Raw genomic sequence first — 16634 nt, 5'->3', positions numbered from 1 at the left:
ATGATGGGAGACTAAAATATCTGTTTACTATAAATATTGAAGAGTATATAATTAAATATCAATAAATATTGAAGAGTATATTAAAACAAGACATGTTTATTATAGTATGTACTTAAATTGTTATTTAAAATAATTTATATAATTTTTCCTTTTTACAGAATGATCTTCACTTTATCAAGAAGTCAAACAGTAAAAGTTGTGATGAAAAACAGTCTCTTTTGACTAAAATAAATGAATTAAACCTTTTTATCGACAGCTCAGTGAAAGAACTTAATAAAGCCAAAGCTTTTAACCAGGTGCTATAAAATTATGTGCATATGTTTTTAAAAGCCATATGTCTTCATAATCCTTGTAGAACATTTTAAAGGCGGTAAATAATGAGGAAGAAGAGAAGTCATTTTTATCACTGTACCCAAGATAATGTGTCAAAGTCTGTTATTTCTTTCTTTTAAAAATTTGGCTTTATATGCCTTATTTTAAAAACTTTAATATACATGTTCCTAAAGCTTTAACTACTCTTTAAAAACTAACTCTAAGACTTTCTACAAGTATACTGCACAAAGTTATTACAATTTAAGCATTTTCTATCTTTTGAATATGTGTTTGTAATCAATGTATGTGGCACATATTTCATTGAAGAGTTGTTCAATAAATTTCTAGCTGTATAATTAGAGCTCAAACAATGAATATTTTTAGTGTCTAAAAATATTTTTTTATAAAGTGTTTAAAACTATTTTTAAGCCAAATTGCCCTCTAGAGGTTTAATATATCTCAGCAGCAATATATAAGCATTCTGTTTTATTTACTACCACTGATTCTGGATATTTCAATTTACAAAAGTGTTGCCAATTTAGTACACAAATGATAGTACTGCATTGTTTTAGTTGGTGACATTTGAAACATTTTTAGACAAAATTTAAAACATTTATGTTTAAATAAAAAATTTATAACATTTTGCATTATATTATGTTTCATTATTTTTCTTTTTGGATATCTAGTTTATATTCTTGACCCATTTTTTTCCATTGGGGGATTTGTATTTTCAGTTGTTTTGTGCAATATTTTCATATTTTAAAAAGTCATTTTTATGTGTCAAAGTCTGTTATTTCTTTCTTTAAAAAATTTGGCTTTATATGTTTTATTTTAAAAACTTTAATATACATGTTCCTAAACATTAACTACTCTTATAATGTAATCAGTATTTTTCCTAGTTGACTAAATTTTTATTCAGTGTTTTTGTTAAAATTTTGTTAAAATCTTTTCTTAAACATCAAAACTTTAGGATTTTTTTGTCACTTAACTTTTATACTTAGAAGCTTCTAAAAATCAGTTTGCTGTTTCTAGTAGCTGCATTGATGCAACCTCATCTTATATTTTTATTCACCTGGAATCTATTTTTGTTCATTTTAATTATTTATTTTTTCCTCGAGTTTATCGGTACATTCTAGGTATAGAGTACAGTTACATTCATTATTGCGATCTTGTACCTTTACCTGACAGGTCTTGGTTCTCGTTTTTTCCCCCATCCCTGCCCTCCCTTCACCCCCTCCTCCCCTCTCCATTTACAAACACTTTATTTCCATTTTTTCATTTTCTCCTACCTATTTTTTTCTTTTCCCTTATTACCTTTCCCCTACCCTCCCACTTTCCCTACACCTTTAGCCCTTTTCTTCCTATTTCACATGGTCAATTATCTCATGAGGATCTTATGTACTATTGTAGTTTATTAACACCAGAGAAACTATTCAATATTTACACCTGTGTGACTTATTTATTTCCTTAGGAGTATATCCTCAATATGTATCCATTTTCCTATGAATGAATCTAATTTCTCATTCTTTATGGCTGAGTAGTATTCCATTTTATAGAAAAACCACATCTTCTTTATCCAGTTTCCAACTTATGGGCAAATGTTTCCAAGTTTTAGCTATTGCAAACTGTGTCGCTATAAACATAGGTATGCATATATCTCTGTGATATGATTCTTTGAATTCCTTTGGAAAGATACCCAGCAGAGGGATGGCTGGGTCAAATGGAACCTCTAGTGCCAGCTGTTTGAGGTATCTCCATATTGATTTCCATAGTGGATGCACCAGTCTGTACTCTCACCAACAATGGAGAAGGGTTCCTTTCTGCCCACAAACCCGCCAACATTTGTTATTGTTTGATTTCTTGATAGCAGCCATTCTTTGTGGGGTGAAGTGGAATCTCAGTGTTGTTTTCATCTGGATCTCTCCAATGACCAGTGATGTTAAACATTTTTTCACATATTTACTTGCTTTTACTTCTTTGTCTTAGAAATGTGTTCATTTCAGATGCCCATTTTTGAATCGGGTCTTTATATTTGGTGGGGGGCTGATTGTTTTGATTTCTTTATATATTCTAGATAATAGTCCTTTGTCAAGGAGCACCTGGTAAAAATATTTTCCCACATTGTAGGTTGTCTCTTAGTTCTGTTGATGGTTTATTTTGCAGTGCAGAAGCTTTTTAATAAGATGAGATCCCAGTTGTTGATTCTTTCTGCTAGTTCCTGTGTTACTGAGGATTTGTTCATAAAATCTTTTCCTATGCCAGTGTTTTCAAGAGTTCTGCCTAACTTATCTTCCAGCAAGTTTAGTGTTTCTGTTTTAATACTTAAATCTTCAATCCACTTGGATTTTAATTTAGTGCATGGCGAAAGATAAGGGTCTAGTTTTAATCTTTGGCAGGTTGAGATCCAGTTTTTCCAACACCATTTCTTTAAGAGGCTATCTTTCCTCCACTGAGGATGGTCAGCTCCTTTGTCAAAGATGAGGTAGCTGAGTACATCTGGATTTGTTTTTGTGTCTTCCAATCTGTTCCATTGATCCTCAGGTCTGTTTCTTTGCCAGTACCATGCTGTTTTTAATCACAGTGGCTTTGTGGTATAGTTTCAAATTGGGAATTGTTATACCTGCCGCTATGTCTCTGTTGCCTAGGATGGCTTTTGCCATTCTAGGTCTCTTATGGTTCCAAATGAATTTTTGGATACTTTTTTCTAGTTCTGTGAAATATAGTGTTGGAATTTCAAATGGCATTGCATTGAATCTGTATAGCAGTTTTGGCAGTATGGCCATTTTCACTATGTTCATTCTTCCTACCCAGGAGCAGGGGATATCTTTCCATTTTCTTATATCCTGTTTGATCTCTTTTCAGAGTGCTGTAGTTTTCAGTGTAGAGGTCTTTTGCTTCTTTTGTTAGATTGATTCCTAGATACTTTTTTTTTATGCTATTGTGAAAAGAATTGTTTCCCTAATTTCTCTCTCAGTGACTCTGTTATTTGTGTACAAGAAGGCTATTGATTTTTGGGTGTTGACCTTGTATTCAGGTACTCTGCTAAAACTGTCAATTCTAGAAGTCTCTTGGTGGAGTTTTTTGGGTCTTCAATGTAGAGTATCATATTGTCAGCAAATAATGACAGTTTAACTTCTTCCTTTCCTATCTTTATTGCTTTCTTTCTCTTGTCTAATTGCTGTGGCTAATGTTTACAGAACTATATCGACGAGGAGTGGTGATAGTGGGCATCCTTGTCTTTTTCCTGATTTTAACATGAAAATTTTAAGTTTTTGGCCATTTTAATATGATGTTGGCTATTGGTTTTTCATAGATAGCTTTTATTAAGTTGAGATATAGACTATCTATTCCAATTTTTTGCAGTTTTTATCATGAATGGCTGTTAAATTTTGTCAAATGCTTTTTCTGCATCTATCAAGAGGATCATATGGTTTTTGTCCTTGACTTTGTTAATATAGTGTTTTACATTTATTGACTTACATATGTTGAACCATCCTTGCATCCCTGGAATAAATCCGACTTGGTCAGGATGTATGATCTTCTTGATGATCCTCTGTATTCTGTTTGCTAGTATCTTATTAAGGATTTCTGCATCTATATTCATTAAGGAGAGTGGCCTGTACTTCTCTATTTTAGTTGCATCTTTCCCTGGTTTGGGAATCAAAGTGATACTTGCTTCCAGGAATGAATTTGGAAGTATTGCTTCCCTTTCAGTTTCATATTTTTGTTCATTTTAGATACAGGAATCTAATCTTTTCTCTACCTGCAAAGCTATGTTTGTGAAATAGTAAAATCTTATGGTCTGGAGTATTTGTTTCTATACTTTCTTTTCTAAAAATATATCAATATACTTACTCTTATGGCAGTATTCATGATTGAATTGTTTTAAAATAACAATACATTACTATATCATTTTATGCTTATAAAAATTTATCTGTATAACTTTATGTTTCCTGGATATTGTAAGTTTAAATTTTAAGAATAAATTTTTCTTTTTGTTTTAGTAAAGCTTGAATTTAAAATTAAACTATAAAACATGATTTGGAATAGCCATATTTCACCCTTGTAAAAGAAAAAATAGAATAATGACTAATTTAGATTTAGCCTTTAGTCAATGGTCAAACTAGAAAAATTGTATATTTTCAAATTTGATCTTTAAAGCAATACAAATACTTTAATGTGGTATAACCATAATTACTTAAATATTTGAAATTTTTGTTATGTTCATAGGATTTGATGATAGAGGATAATCTTTTAAAACTTGAAGTTAAACGTACTCGAGAAATGCTTCACAGTAAGGCCGAAGAAGTTCTTTCCTTGGAAAAAAGAAAACAGCAGTTACTTAAAGCTATGGAAGAGCGAACCGAAGAAATTAAGGTTCACAAAACGATGCTTGCCTCACAAATAAGATATGTTGATCAAGAATGGCAAAACATAAGGTAATCACCAGAGTTTTAAAACACTGTTAAAGAATTTTTAGAAAAAATGGTAAGGCTGATATCAAGAGAACCTCTTACTTCCTTTACTATCTCAGATGCTCATTTTTTTCTTATGCACTTGGAAAGTCTTTTAATATAAGATATAGGGCATATTATAGCCATCAGTCTAGGTTTTTTTCTTTTTCCTTTGGCTGGTTGTGCATTCTTTAGTTTGTCTCCTTTCAACTATGATTGGTAGTCAACTCGGAATTAATTTCTCTATATGGTTTGTTATGTAAGTATCTAATAATGTTTTCGTTTTTATATGTACCTATAGCTGCACTCACTGAAGGGGTTTTCCAGTAGATAATTTTCATATCTTTTATAAGATTATTCCTAAGGAATGTTTAAATATTACTTTCAATGTTATTTTCCTTTGAAACATTTTACTTTTGGTTTGTTGCTGATAGAAATATTGTACAACCTTGCTTAAAGTGTAATTCTAACAATTCATCTGTAGATTTTAAATTTTCTAGATATTTCATCATATCATTTTAGAAGGATAATACTTTTCTTTCCAATTTTTATAGCTTTTCTTCTTTTACTCTACTTGCTAGACCTCCAGTTCAGCACTGAATAATGGTGATTACAGATACTTTTTTTCCCAATATTGTCTCTAATTTTATTTTTTTCATTGAGTTTATTGGTACTTTTTAGGTGTACAGTAGAGTTATTTTCATCATTGGGATCTTGTACCTTTATGTGACAGGTCTTGGTTCTCATTTTTTCTGTACCCCTGCTCTTTTTTTCCCAATATTGTCTCTAATTTTATTTTTTTCATTGAGTTTATTGGTACTTTTTAGGTGTACAGTAGAGTTACATTCATCATTGGGATCTTGTACCTTTATGTGACAGGTCTTGGTTCTCATTTTTTCTCCGTACCCCTGCCCTCCCTTCACCCCTTCCACTTTTTCCTATTTACATACAGATTATAGGTACTCTTGTGCCTGAATTAAAAGACAAAGCTTTGATTATGGCCACACATGGAATTGTTCTTCATTAAGTATAAATGTTACTGAGGGTTAGTTTTTTTTGTTTTTCTGTGCTGAGGATTTAACCCAAGGACTCAAAGATATGCTGCAACACTGAGCTACATTTCCAGGCCTATTTAAGATACCTTTTACCAAATACTTTCTTTTTTGTGACATGGTCTCACTATGTAGTGCAGGTTTTCCTTGAACTCACTATGTAGTCTGCTGGCCTTGAACTTGTGTCGATCCTCCTGCTTCAGCCTCCCCAAGTGCTGGGATTATAGGCATGCACCATGTCTAGCTCTTTCTCCCGTATCTTCTCATTTCTTGCTAATATGTTGTTTTTATTTGTTTAGGGGAAAGTATGTTGACTTTTATTATAAACCTTTTTCTGTATTCATTGCCATGATTTACCTCCTTCTATTAATGTAGTTACATTGATTAGAGCCAGGTGTGCTAGTGCACATTTATAATACAGTATTTGGAACATTGAGGCAGAAGGATCACTGCCCATTTGAAGTCAACTTGAGCTACATAGTGAGTTCAAGGCCAGCCTGAACTATATAGCCAGATCCTGTCTCAAAGCAAAAAAACAACAAAAAATTACATTGATAGTTTTTCAAAGGTAAACCAAATTTACATTCCTTGTCTGTCACATATTATACTTTGTAATTTTGAATTTTGTCTATTTTTATGTAATTTTGGCATCTATGTTTATGTATTATAGAAGTGACCTATGTGTATTATTATATACATAAAATATATAAGCGAAATATAAAGAGCAAAATAAAAAATAAGAGGAAACATCTTTTCAAAGGGAAAGGGGACCAAGAGGTAGAGGAAGAGGAGGGGGAGAGGAGAAGGGAATGAGAATCCAGGTAACACGTGTTAAGTTCTACTGCCCTTATTAGACTACCCGGTTATTAAGATTATATATCCTGTCATAAAATTACTTGTGTTTTATAGTTTTATATTCTTAGTTTTATATTCTTATAGTTTTATATTCTCGATAAACTTACAAATGAGTAGAATTATATCTTTATTGAATTTTCAAAGACAGCATTAGTAAAGCGATTGGCAGTCTGGAGTGTTTCTCTGGGAAAAGATTTTCAACCTTTGGTTCATTTTATTTATTGGTTGTAGAACAACCCAGATTTTGTATTTCTATTTGATTCAAATTTTGGTAGATTATATTTTTGCCATGGGAAAAATGTGCCACTTCATCCAATTCAAATTGTTGCTATCAAGCTAACTATAACATCATTTTATTATTTAGTAGTTATAATATTTATGGATATGAATGACTTTCATTCCTGATATTGGTTATTTGTTACTTTTTCGAGTGGGATAAATCAAACCAGAAGGTAATCAGATTTATCAGTTTTGAAAATCTTATTGATCTTTTGGTCAACCTTATTATTTTTATTGTTCATGCACTATTTCATTAATTTTGACCTCGCATTTATTTTTGCCCTTCTTTTGTAGATTTTAAATGTTTTTTCTATCTCTTTGAAGTAAATATATAGTTTGTTAAACTTTGAAGGATAAAACATTTTCTCTAAGTGTTACTTTAGTAGCATCTCACAAATTTTGAAATTGTCACATTCTTTTGTCTTTCTTGCCTTTCATCGTTTTACTTGAAGTTTTATTATAATAAGTAACTTTATTGAGGAATAACTGAGATACAATAAATGACATATATTAAAGTGCATAATTGAAATGTGTACCTGAGAAACTATCACCACAGGCAAGATAGTTAACACATCATGACCTGGATAGGCATGATTGTGCCCCATTGTACTTCCTCCAGTCTCTTCCCATGTATCATTCCTAAGCAACAAATGATCTTTTTATCCACAGACTCTTACTTTGAAAAATTATTCATTAAGACTGGGTCTCATGTAGTTCAGGTTGGTCTTGAACTCACTGTGTAGCCCCAACTGACCTTGAACTCATGATGGTCCTCCTATGTCAGCCTCCAAACTGCTGGGACATGGGTTTGGCACCATCCTGGCTTATCCATAGAATTTAGACTGCACTGCCAAGAGTTTTATATTATAGAATCCATTGGTAAATACTTTTTTGGCATCTTCCATTAAGTATAATTATTTTGAGACTTTTCCATGCTGCTTTTCATCAGCCCTTCTCTAAGGGCTGGATAATAAATATTATAATACTTTGCAGGTCTTATGGTATTTGTCTCCATAAGTCAACTCTGCCACTGTAGAGTAAAAGGAGCCATAGAAAATATGCAAATGAACATGGCTGTGTTCTAACAAAACTTTATGGACACTGAGATTTTATTTTAATGTAATTCTTTTATGAATTGTAATTCCTTTTTTCCCAATCACTTAAAAAGCTACTTTTTAGATGTGAGCTGTACAAAAACAAGTGACAGGCAATACATAACAGCTTAATCTTGGAAGTGCCCTATATGTACATCAACAGATGAATGGATAAAATATGGGACGCATACATAATGGAGTACTTACTCTACCATAAAGGACAACTGAGTCACTTGTAGGAAAATGGATGCACTTTGAGACTATAATGTTAAATAAATCAGACACAAGCTTCAATAGTGCATGGTTTCTCTGATAAGAGAAGCACAAAATATAAATACAGAGCAAAATAAAAAAATATCAGGAAACAGGGAAATAGATCTTTTGCAAATGGAAAGGGGACCAAGAGGTAGAGGAAGAAGAGGGGTAGAGAAGGAAATGAAAATCCAGTTAACACGTTATATAGGTCTACCCGCTCCCCACAAGGAATGTAATCATTATGTATTACAAACATGGGCTAATAAACAATAAAATTGGGGGAAAATCCCCAAAATAAGTAGCAGGCAGGATGATTTTCCCATCCTGGCTTTTTTTTTACTGAATGTTATTAGTATTCCAATTGTGATACTCCAATGTGTTTATTCATATACCTGCTGATAAGTGAACATTTGCCTTGTGTCCAGTTTTTACCTATTATAAACAAAGCTGCTAGGAACATATACGTTCTTGGCATGACACGTAGTTTCCTTTTTCCTGGAAAAATATCTAATAGAGGAATTTGTGAATCAAAGGGTAGGTCTATACAATATTTGATGTTTCAAGCAGTATTAAGAAATTTGCATGAATTCAATCTATCTTTCCTGGCTTTTTCACTGCGTTAGTGAATTTCATTTCCCCCTGTTTCCTCTTTAATTGTATGGAAGATACGCAGTTATTTTGTTGGTAATTTTTAAAGTCAAAAGAAAAATTATTTTCTCCCTCTTAAGAAAGATTTTTGCACTTTTTACTTTTTTTTTCCTCTTCATGTATTGTTGAAAGCACTGGTTATATTAAGTTTACAGTACAATGTTTTGACGAGAAAGTCAGGTTTACTTTGTAGGGAACCTGATTTTTGTTTTAGTTGTAGAAGCTTTGTGGCAGTCTCTTGGTGTTTTATAATTCATCTGTTTGTGTTTTGGTGTGTTATTTTTTAAAAAATATTTTTTAACCCTTGATGAACTCTGAGTTTTTTATTCAAGTCTTGCTTTGGGTCAGGGGAATGTGTTTCTATTTTGATACTTCTTTTTCTGGACAGTCTGTATGTAATTGTCGCTCATTTTTAGATGTAGTCCTTTCTAGAGCTGTCCCCTAGGTTTTAAATGTTTTCTCATTTTTATTCTACTTTCTCAAATATTTTCATTTTTCTTCATTCCCCTCTCTTCTGTTAGCTTCTCCCATCCTTTGCCATCTCTCCGGATTACTAATTGAATCTTTATTCTTCTTTGCTATTGAAAAAAACTCATTTCCAAACACTTGTTTTTACATTGGCCTTTTAAAAAATTTTTTTAATAGCAGCTCATCTTGTTTTATGAGAATTCTTCGAGCTAATATCTTGTCACTTTTGAGAGGATATTAATTAGAGTACTTTGAAAGTTCTCTTCTATGTATTACCAGTTTCTCACAAGATCTATTTGTTCATTTTCTTCTTTTAATTCATCTTGTTAGCATTTCATAAATATTTGATGGTCCTTGGTTTTCTGTGAATATTTATTGGTAAAAGCTTAACACATAATCAGCAGATATTAGTTTAACCAGCAGCTAAAGGTTTTCTCTGCAATTAAATAAAATCTCTTCAACAGATCTTCCCCTTAAATGGGAGCCTTATTTTAAGCTCTGAGTTAGTTTGTCCTTTAAAGAGCACAGATATTCATTAGGCAGGGTTAGGACTTCCATGGTCACCAAAAGTTAAGAGCTAATTTTGAATGATAAAGATTGTTTCACTGGTAAATGGAATATCTGTTCTTCAGTCTGGAATTACTTCATGTTCTTTTTTTACTTCTCTGTCTAGTTTCAGCATATATATTAGAAACTATAAGTTTTTGGTTATCATTGGACCAGAAACCATCACTGTCAAAATCACTTTTCTAATAGTTGGGTTGCCTCAGTGTGAGGTTTCTCAGTTGTGACACAAATCCACTATATGTGTATAGCATCCAGTTGAGCCCTTCCTTGTGAAGAGTAAGGGGGAACCAATGCAAATAAAAAGTTCATGTTACTTGCTTGGCCATAAATTATAAAGTCCTTTGCTTCTGCCACAGGAAAATTTGTCTTTCTGCCAGCATCCATGAAACTGTGGCATGGTAATTTGTTATGTTTTCAAGTATGGTCAAATGTGAACCCTCCACACTGAATTAACTCAATTAAAAAGCATAACACATGTAACCTGTTGTTTAAATTCAGTAGTAACACAAATTCAACTATTTTCAATAAAAACACATTAGTCTTTTAATTATTTTTTTTTATATTAGTGGTGAGTTCCATGAACGACTCAGTAAAATTGATAAGCTGAAAAACAGATATGAAATTCTTACTGTTGTTATGCTGCCTCCTGAAGGAGAAGAGGAAAAAACACAGGCCTATTATGTAATAAAGGTAATCTTCATTGATTTAAATCATACTGGTCTGAAGTATCCTTTCTTTATAGTTATCTTCTGGATTTAAAAGAACCGTACTGAAAAATTCTTCAAAATACTGCAGTTATTCACTTCATTAGAGCCATTGACTATTGCACTTAAAAGGTCAAAACATTGATTGTTGGATGGAGATACTAATGCACTACGTGTTCTGTGCACCTCCAGTCTAAGAGGTCAAAGCACTGCTCTCTGGTTTCCAAGATCTACTGCAAACTTGTTCAAAACCTATCCACTGGAGTGCAGGTCATCTACTCAACCATTATCTTTAACACTTTTTTTTGTTATCATTTGTATCATGTCATTTTATCTCATTTAGTAAAGTTAATAATAATGTTTTGCTCTAAGAATTATTTTCACTTTGGGCACCTTCAGCATGCATCTGACAGTTGGCACAATGCGTAGAAGGTTTTTCACTATGCAGCCAGCTGCTTGCATGCCATCCCCAGGACTTTATCATTCTCTGGAGCTACATTACCCTGAATCCTAAACTCCAGTTTACAACTGTAGTCCTGGTAAGCAGCTTTCCGGAGGAAGAGGGCTGCTCTTTGCTTTCTTATTATACAGGAGACCTATCAGGTGAAACTGCATTGAGTTGTCTGCTTACCTTTTCCTAAAAACCCACGAGGGAATTCAGAAGTGATAAGGAGTTGGATGTAATTTTCTTTCTGAATACTGCAACATCCACTTCCCCGTATAAAATAACTAAGTAGGTGTGATTTCCTTTATAGAAATGTCTAGGGAATCACTCAACACACTACAGTGTCTTTGTATCACACACAGGTGGGGTAGGGAGATCTCTCAATTTATACTCTTGGAAGATGGTCCTTGTGGTTACTCTCTGTGCTTCTACATATCCCTTAAGCTCTGGTTTTCTTGTGTGGTCCTACTTCGGGACTGCCCCTAACACATACACTAAATTGGAATTTTTGCCACTTTTCTGGAAATTCTGCCTAACTTACGGGAAATCAGTTCTCTCCAAGCTTTCTTGTCATCAGCTAGAGTGAAATTTGTCTTATGCTCAGCAGACCAGATGATGAATGTTCTGACAAGGCTGGTGGGTAGGAAGATGTTTTACGTCTCTCCTACTTTCTGGTGGCTCACGAGTAGTCTGGTACTTTTTGGCTTGTAGGTACCCCACCCTGATACGTCTTCACCTTCACTTGCTGTTCTTCCTGTCACCAGTCTTTCCTCAGAACACAACTGTGTCAGTTTCCCACTTGTGCCACACACCAGTTTTACTAGATTAAGGGCCACCCTAATGAATTCATCTGCAAAGACCTTATTTCCAAGTAAGGTCACAATGAGGTACTGAAGGTTAGGACTTCAATCTGTTTTTTTCATGGACATAGTTCTGCTCACAGTCTGTTTGTGGCTTTGCAGTAGTCTATGGCATGGGGCATACATACAGAGCTTTTAGTTAATGTTTTAATATCTTGTAGTATCTCTTTTTTAACAGCTAGTCTGAAAAGTAAATTAACCAGTGATGAACTGGCATAAAATCTTATTTCCAAGTTCCTCTTAGTTGTTATAAGGATCTAAACTAATTGACTGTAATGTAGTGCAACTGTCCAATTAAGGTACTTGAAAATGCTCTGAAATATTAAAAAAGGTCATCAAAATGTCTTCCAAATATCAAATTTTCTAGGCAAAATATACATTATATAATCTGACTTTACCAGGAGACTTAGTAACTTTAGAAGTCCAAGGTATACTGTGGAATTATAGGATGAACAAATTCAATATTTCCAACTGAAAAATGAAGACAGAGCTCAAAAGGGAAGTGAGTTACTGTGACTCAATTCACAGGTAGTCAAGCCACAACTAAAACCTGAATGTTGATTCATTCCCATTACACTACATTCCAAGTGAAATGGTTGCCACATCTACACTCAAAGGAAGTAGATATAACAAATCTAACAACTTTTGTGTTTTGCTGTGCTTTCAAAACATAAAAATTGAACATATGTGGCACTATGCAATGTTCCCATACATGTGTATAACGCTAACATCAGAGCACCTTTTAAAATTAATAAGCATCTTTCCTCAAATATTTCTTTGTGATTTTTACTATTTAGTATGTTAAAAGTGTTTGTAACTCATATTTTGAAAATAGCTAGTGAAAATGTTAAAAACGGAAATGTTACTTATAAAACATCTTTTTCATTAACTACATTCTGCTTTCAGTATGTACTTGGTGATTGAAAGTATTACTTGATTTTGACTAAGTATCAATTTTGTGATGTGTTCATTTAGTACTGGGAGCTGAAGCCAGGTAGCTTGAGCTACATACATCCTTAGCCCATTTTTATTTGAGGTAGGATATTGATAAATTGTCCACACTGGCCTTGAACTCGCAATCCTCCTGCTTCAGCAAGGGAGAAAGCAGTGTTTGCTCAATACTGGTGAGAATTTCAACAGAAAGTGTTCATTTCCAGTTAACATCAGAAAAGGCCTGCCAGTTGTCATCTCTTTTGTCCTGAAGAACAGAGAAGCAGGTAGCCAGGCAATGTTCTAGAACTTGTGCCATCATGCCCAGCTTTATGTCATTTAATATGTATGGCTGCTACTTCTGTCAACCTCTAATCTGAAAAATTCTTTGGAATTGTTTGGAAGATCTGTAGAAAGCCTAGCCCAGTGGGTTATCTTGGTAAAAAGTCACTGAGTACTGTGCGTCAAACTCACAGAGCAAACTGGTTTTGCGACTTCCAAGTTTTCTAGTCAAATTTATCACAATGATCTACTTTACAAAATTCTTTTGTGACAAAATACACAGGAAATAATTATTTTTCCACCATGCACCTTATTCATTTTTTACACTACCCCAAGATTTGAAATGATAGTATTCCTGCATTTTCAGGCTCCAAACATTCTTTCTTTCTTTCTTTCTTATTTATTTATTTATTTGTTTGTTTGTTTGTTTGTTTGTTTATTTATTTATTGGTACCGGGAATTGAACTCTGGCCCTTGTGCTTGCAAGGCTGGCGGCGAAACCACTGAGCTAAATCCCCAGCCAAAGCATTCTAACTTAATACCTACTACTATCAAGCCCCTCTCTAGTTAACCCTTTTTCTCTTTTCAGTAAATTTCACAGTGCTTCATTTTTTGGCAACTGTTTGCTAGAGTTTTATGTAAGTTTGAGTTAATTACTACATTTCCATCAGTTTTTGTATTCTATGTATCACATTTTGAAGGCGTGAGGATTTGGCCTTGTAAAGTATAAACAAATGCCTGGGACCATGTGCAGGCCCTCAGGTAAAATGACACTGTTTTGAGTCTATCATCTGCTTCAAAGACAGGTATTTCCTCTATGATAAATAACTTTTATTTAACTATTAATTTATAGGCTGCTCAAGAAAAAGAAGAACTTCAAAGGGAAGGTGACAATTTGGATGCTAAGATCAACAAAGCTGAAAAAGAAATCTATGCTCTAGGAAACACCTTGCAAGTGCTTACACACACACGTGTGTGTGTGTAATATAGCTGAATATTTACTTAAGAGGGACACTATGAGGAATGGATAACAAAAGTGTATCATCTTTCACTGGGTCAGAAAATCAACCACCCTTCTCCCCTTCTGAGTAATGAGCTCACTAAGGTGTTAAATTATTAGTGCTATTGGTATGTGGCGTTATCACTTCTCAGGAAAGTTTTTACCACACACGTGTGTGTGTGTAATATAGCTGAATATTTACTTAAGAGGGACACTATGAGGAATGGATAACAAAAGTGTATCATCTTTCACTGGGTCAGAAAATCAACCACCCTTCTCCCCTTCTGAGTAATGAGCTCACTAAGGTGTTAAATTATTAGTGCTATTGGTATGTGGCGTTATCACTTCTCAGGAAAGTTTTTACATCTAAAAAAAAAAGCACGTCGCCACTGTTTATTATCCAAAGAAATAGCTATTACATTACAAATGGTTTTTCCTCGGGCAGAAGGAATTTAACCTTTCATAACCAAAAAAAGTTACAAGTTGCGTGTATATAATTCTTTAAAATTGCTTGCTTTATAGTATACTGAAAACTCAAACAAAATTCTCTGATTTCTAGGTGATGAGTATCAGCTAAAAATTCAACTAGAAGAACAAAGAAGAGCTGCTGATGAAAAATACAGATACAAACAGAGACAGATTAGAGAACTTCAAGAAGACATCCAGGTAAGTTCTAAATGCTCTTTAAAAATAAACACTTGATAAAAACCAACTATCATTACTACTACTTCTAGTCTCTTTATCCTACACAAAGAAAACAGTTACTTAAAGCCTTTTTAGGAAGCAAGTAAGAGATATGAGTCTAATTTAAAGAAGACTCACACATGTTTCATTTAAACAAGTGATGGCAGTATTAGGTAAATCATTAAAATCCGTGTTAGGCACAATTACCCATTCACCAATTTAATTAACTTTTATTTAATTTCTTAAAGATCACATTAAGATTGCTCCTTAAAGTTTAAGAGATAAAAATAATCTAAAGGAAGTCATGGAAAGTCAAAAAACAGGCTTTGTAAGCAGGCCCTATCTGTAAAAACTTTTTTTAACAAAGAAAGTTGAAAGAAATCTGAAAAATGTATTTCACTGATTGTTTATATTATTTTTTCTATGTACAATTAAAATACTTTTCAGTGGAATTATATACAAAACTTAATTCACAAGACCATGATGCTTCTTTATCTACCAAATGTATAAATGTGTATTATATACAAAAATAAAGGAATTACATGAATACTTGACAAATGGCAAATGGTAAGTCAGCTTTTTATTCTAATCAGTATGATAAAACTTTTCTGCAGAGCATGGAAAACACTTTACAACTTACAGAGCATTTAGCAAATAATGTCAAAGAGAAACTATCAGAGAAACAAGCTTTTGCATCTCAACTACACAAAGAAACTGAGGAGCAGAAGCCAAAATTAGAGAGAGTGACTAAACAGGTATAGTTATCTTTCTAAAACTGACTCATATTTACATGTTTTAGTCTTAAATGGTAAACTCAAGATCCTTCATCTTAAAAATTCTTGAAAAATAGGCTTATATAATAGACTTTATTTTACCACCAGTGTGCAAAACTCACAAAAGATATCCGTCTTCTGAAACAAACAAGAGATGAAACACCAGAAGAACAAGACATTAAACTCCGTGAAGTGAAACAATTTCGTAAGGTTGTTGATGAAATGTTAGTTGACTGTATAAAAGAAAATGCTGCAATCCATTTTATCCTTCAAACGTATTTTAAGCAGGTAATGTAGTATGTTTTTTAGTTTTTATTTTTGGTGTTAGGGATTAAACTTAAGGCCTTGTGAATTCTAGGACAAATGCTCTGCCTCTGAGCTACATCCCCCACCTTAATTTCTTAAACACTTTAAATAAAAATCTTATGTTCATGGTAAAGTAAAATTTAATTAAAAATTTTTTTTTCCCTAAATGCAGTAGGTCTAATGATTGTTGTTAAATATTTTTCCAGAATGGGTTAGAGCTACCGATAGCTAATATAAAAGGGAGCCACCAGAGTTCTACATCATCTTCACAGGCCTCACTGGTATCACCAAGGTAAGTGGAATGTTAATACAATCTTTTTAAGTTATAAAATGGCAACACAGATGTACACATACGGAGACTATAATTTTTGTGATTAAAGTCAAATTCGTGAAATTTTACATAATCAAGCGTTTTATATTTTGCTACGAAGGAAGTTATTTTTTTCCTCCTGCAAGTGAATGTTAACAGAATTCTGTCATTAGGGATGCTTAATCAACATTCACGCAGTGCTGGCAAAACAAAATTTATTAAAGATGATCCTGATTTTAGAATTTCCAATCTCTAATAATCAGCTTCTACTTAATAACTTTCATTAGTCCATAGAGAGATTTTAGGGAGAAAAGAGGAGGGCCTAAAAAACAGTGCTTAAGTATTAAAAATTGTTT

The 16634-nt window shown here is 33.1% G+C and overlaps 1 protein-coding gene across 3 annotated transcripts in view; it reads left to right on the top strand.

The window, feature by feature from the left end:
* The window catches only part of Ccdc39 (coiled-coil domain containing 39), a 37913-nt gene extending 21551 nt beyond the window's left edge, over positions 1-16362 (top strand). Inside the window, exons 12-18 of one of the 3 annotated variants that reach the window (XM_019206343.2) lie at positions 159-296; positions 4543-4751; positions 10551-10552; positions 14765-14871; positions 15504-15644; positions 15771-15950; positions 16175-16362. In XM_019206343.2, coding sequence (XP_019061888.1) covers positions 159-296; positions 4543-4751; positions 10551-10552; positions 14765-14871; positions 15504-15644; positions 15771-15950; positions 16175-16264 — 867 coding nt within the window. In that variant the 3' untranslated portion in view covers positions 16265-16362. Of the gene's footprint in view, positions 1-158; positions 297-4542; positions 4752-10550; positions 10675-14058; positions 14160-14764; positions 14872-15503; positions 15645-15770; positions 15951-16174 lie in introns of those variants that run through there. The other 2 variants (XM_019206344.2, XM_019206345.2) reach the window with 2 other exon arrangements.
* Positions 16363-16634: the final 272 nt, after the last annotated feature.

The sequence above is a fragment of the Fukomys damarensis genome, unplaced genomic scaffold (genome assembly GCF_012274545.1).
Source record: "Fukomys damarensis isolate Sample0158 unplaced genomic scaffold, DMR_v1.0_HiC HiC_scaffold_12, whole genome shotgun sequence".
NCBI classification, from domain to species: Eukaryota; Metazoa; Chordata; class Mammalia; order Rodentia; family Bathyergidae; genus Fukomys; species Fukomys damarensis.
The sequence above is the reverse complement of the archived record's forward strand: the minus strand, read 5'-3'. Positions and strand labels throughout refer to the sequence as shown.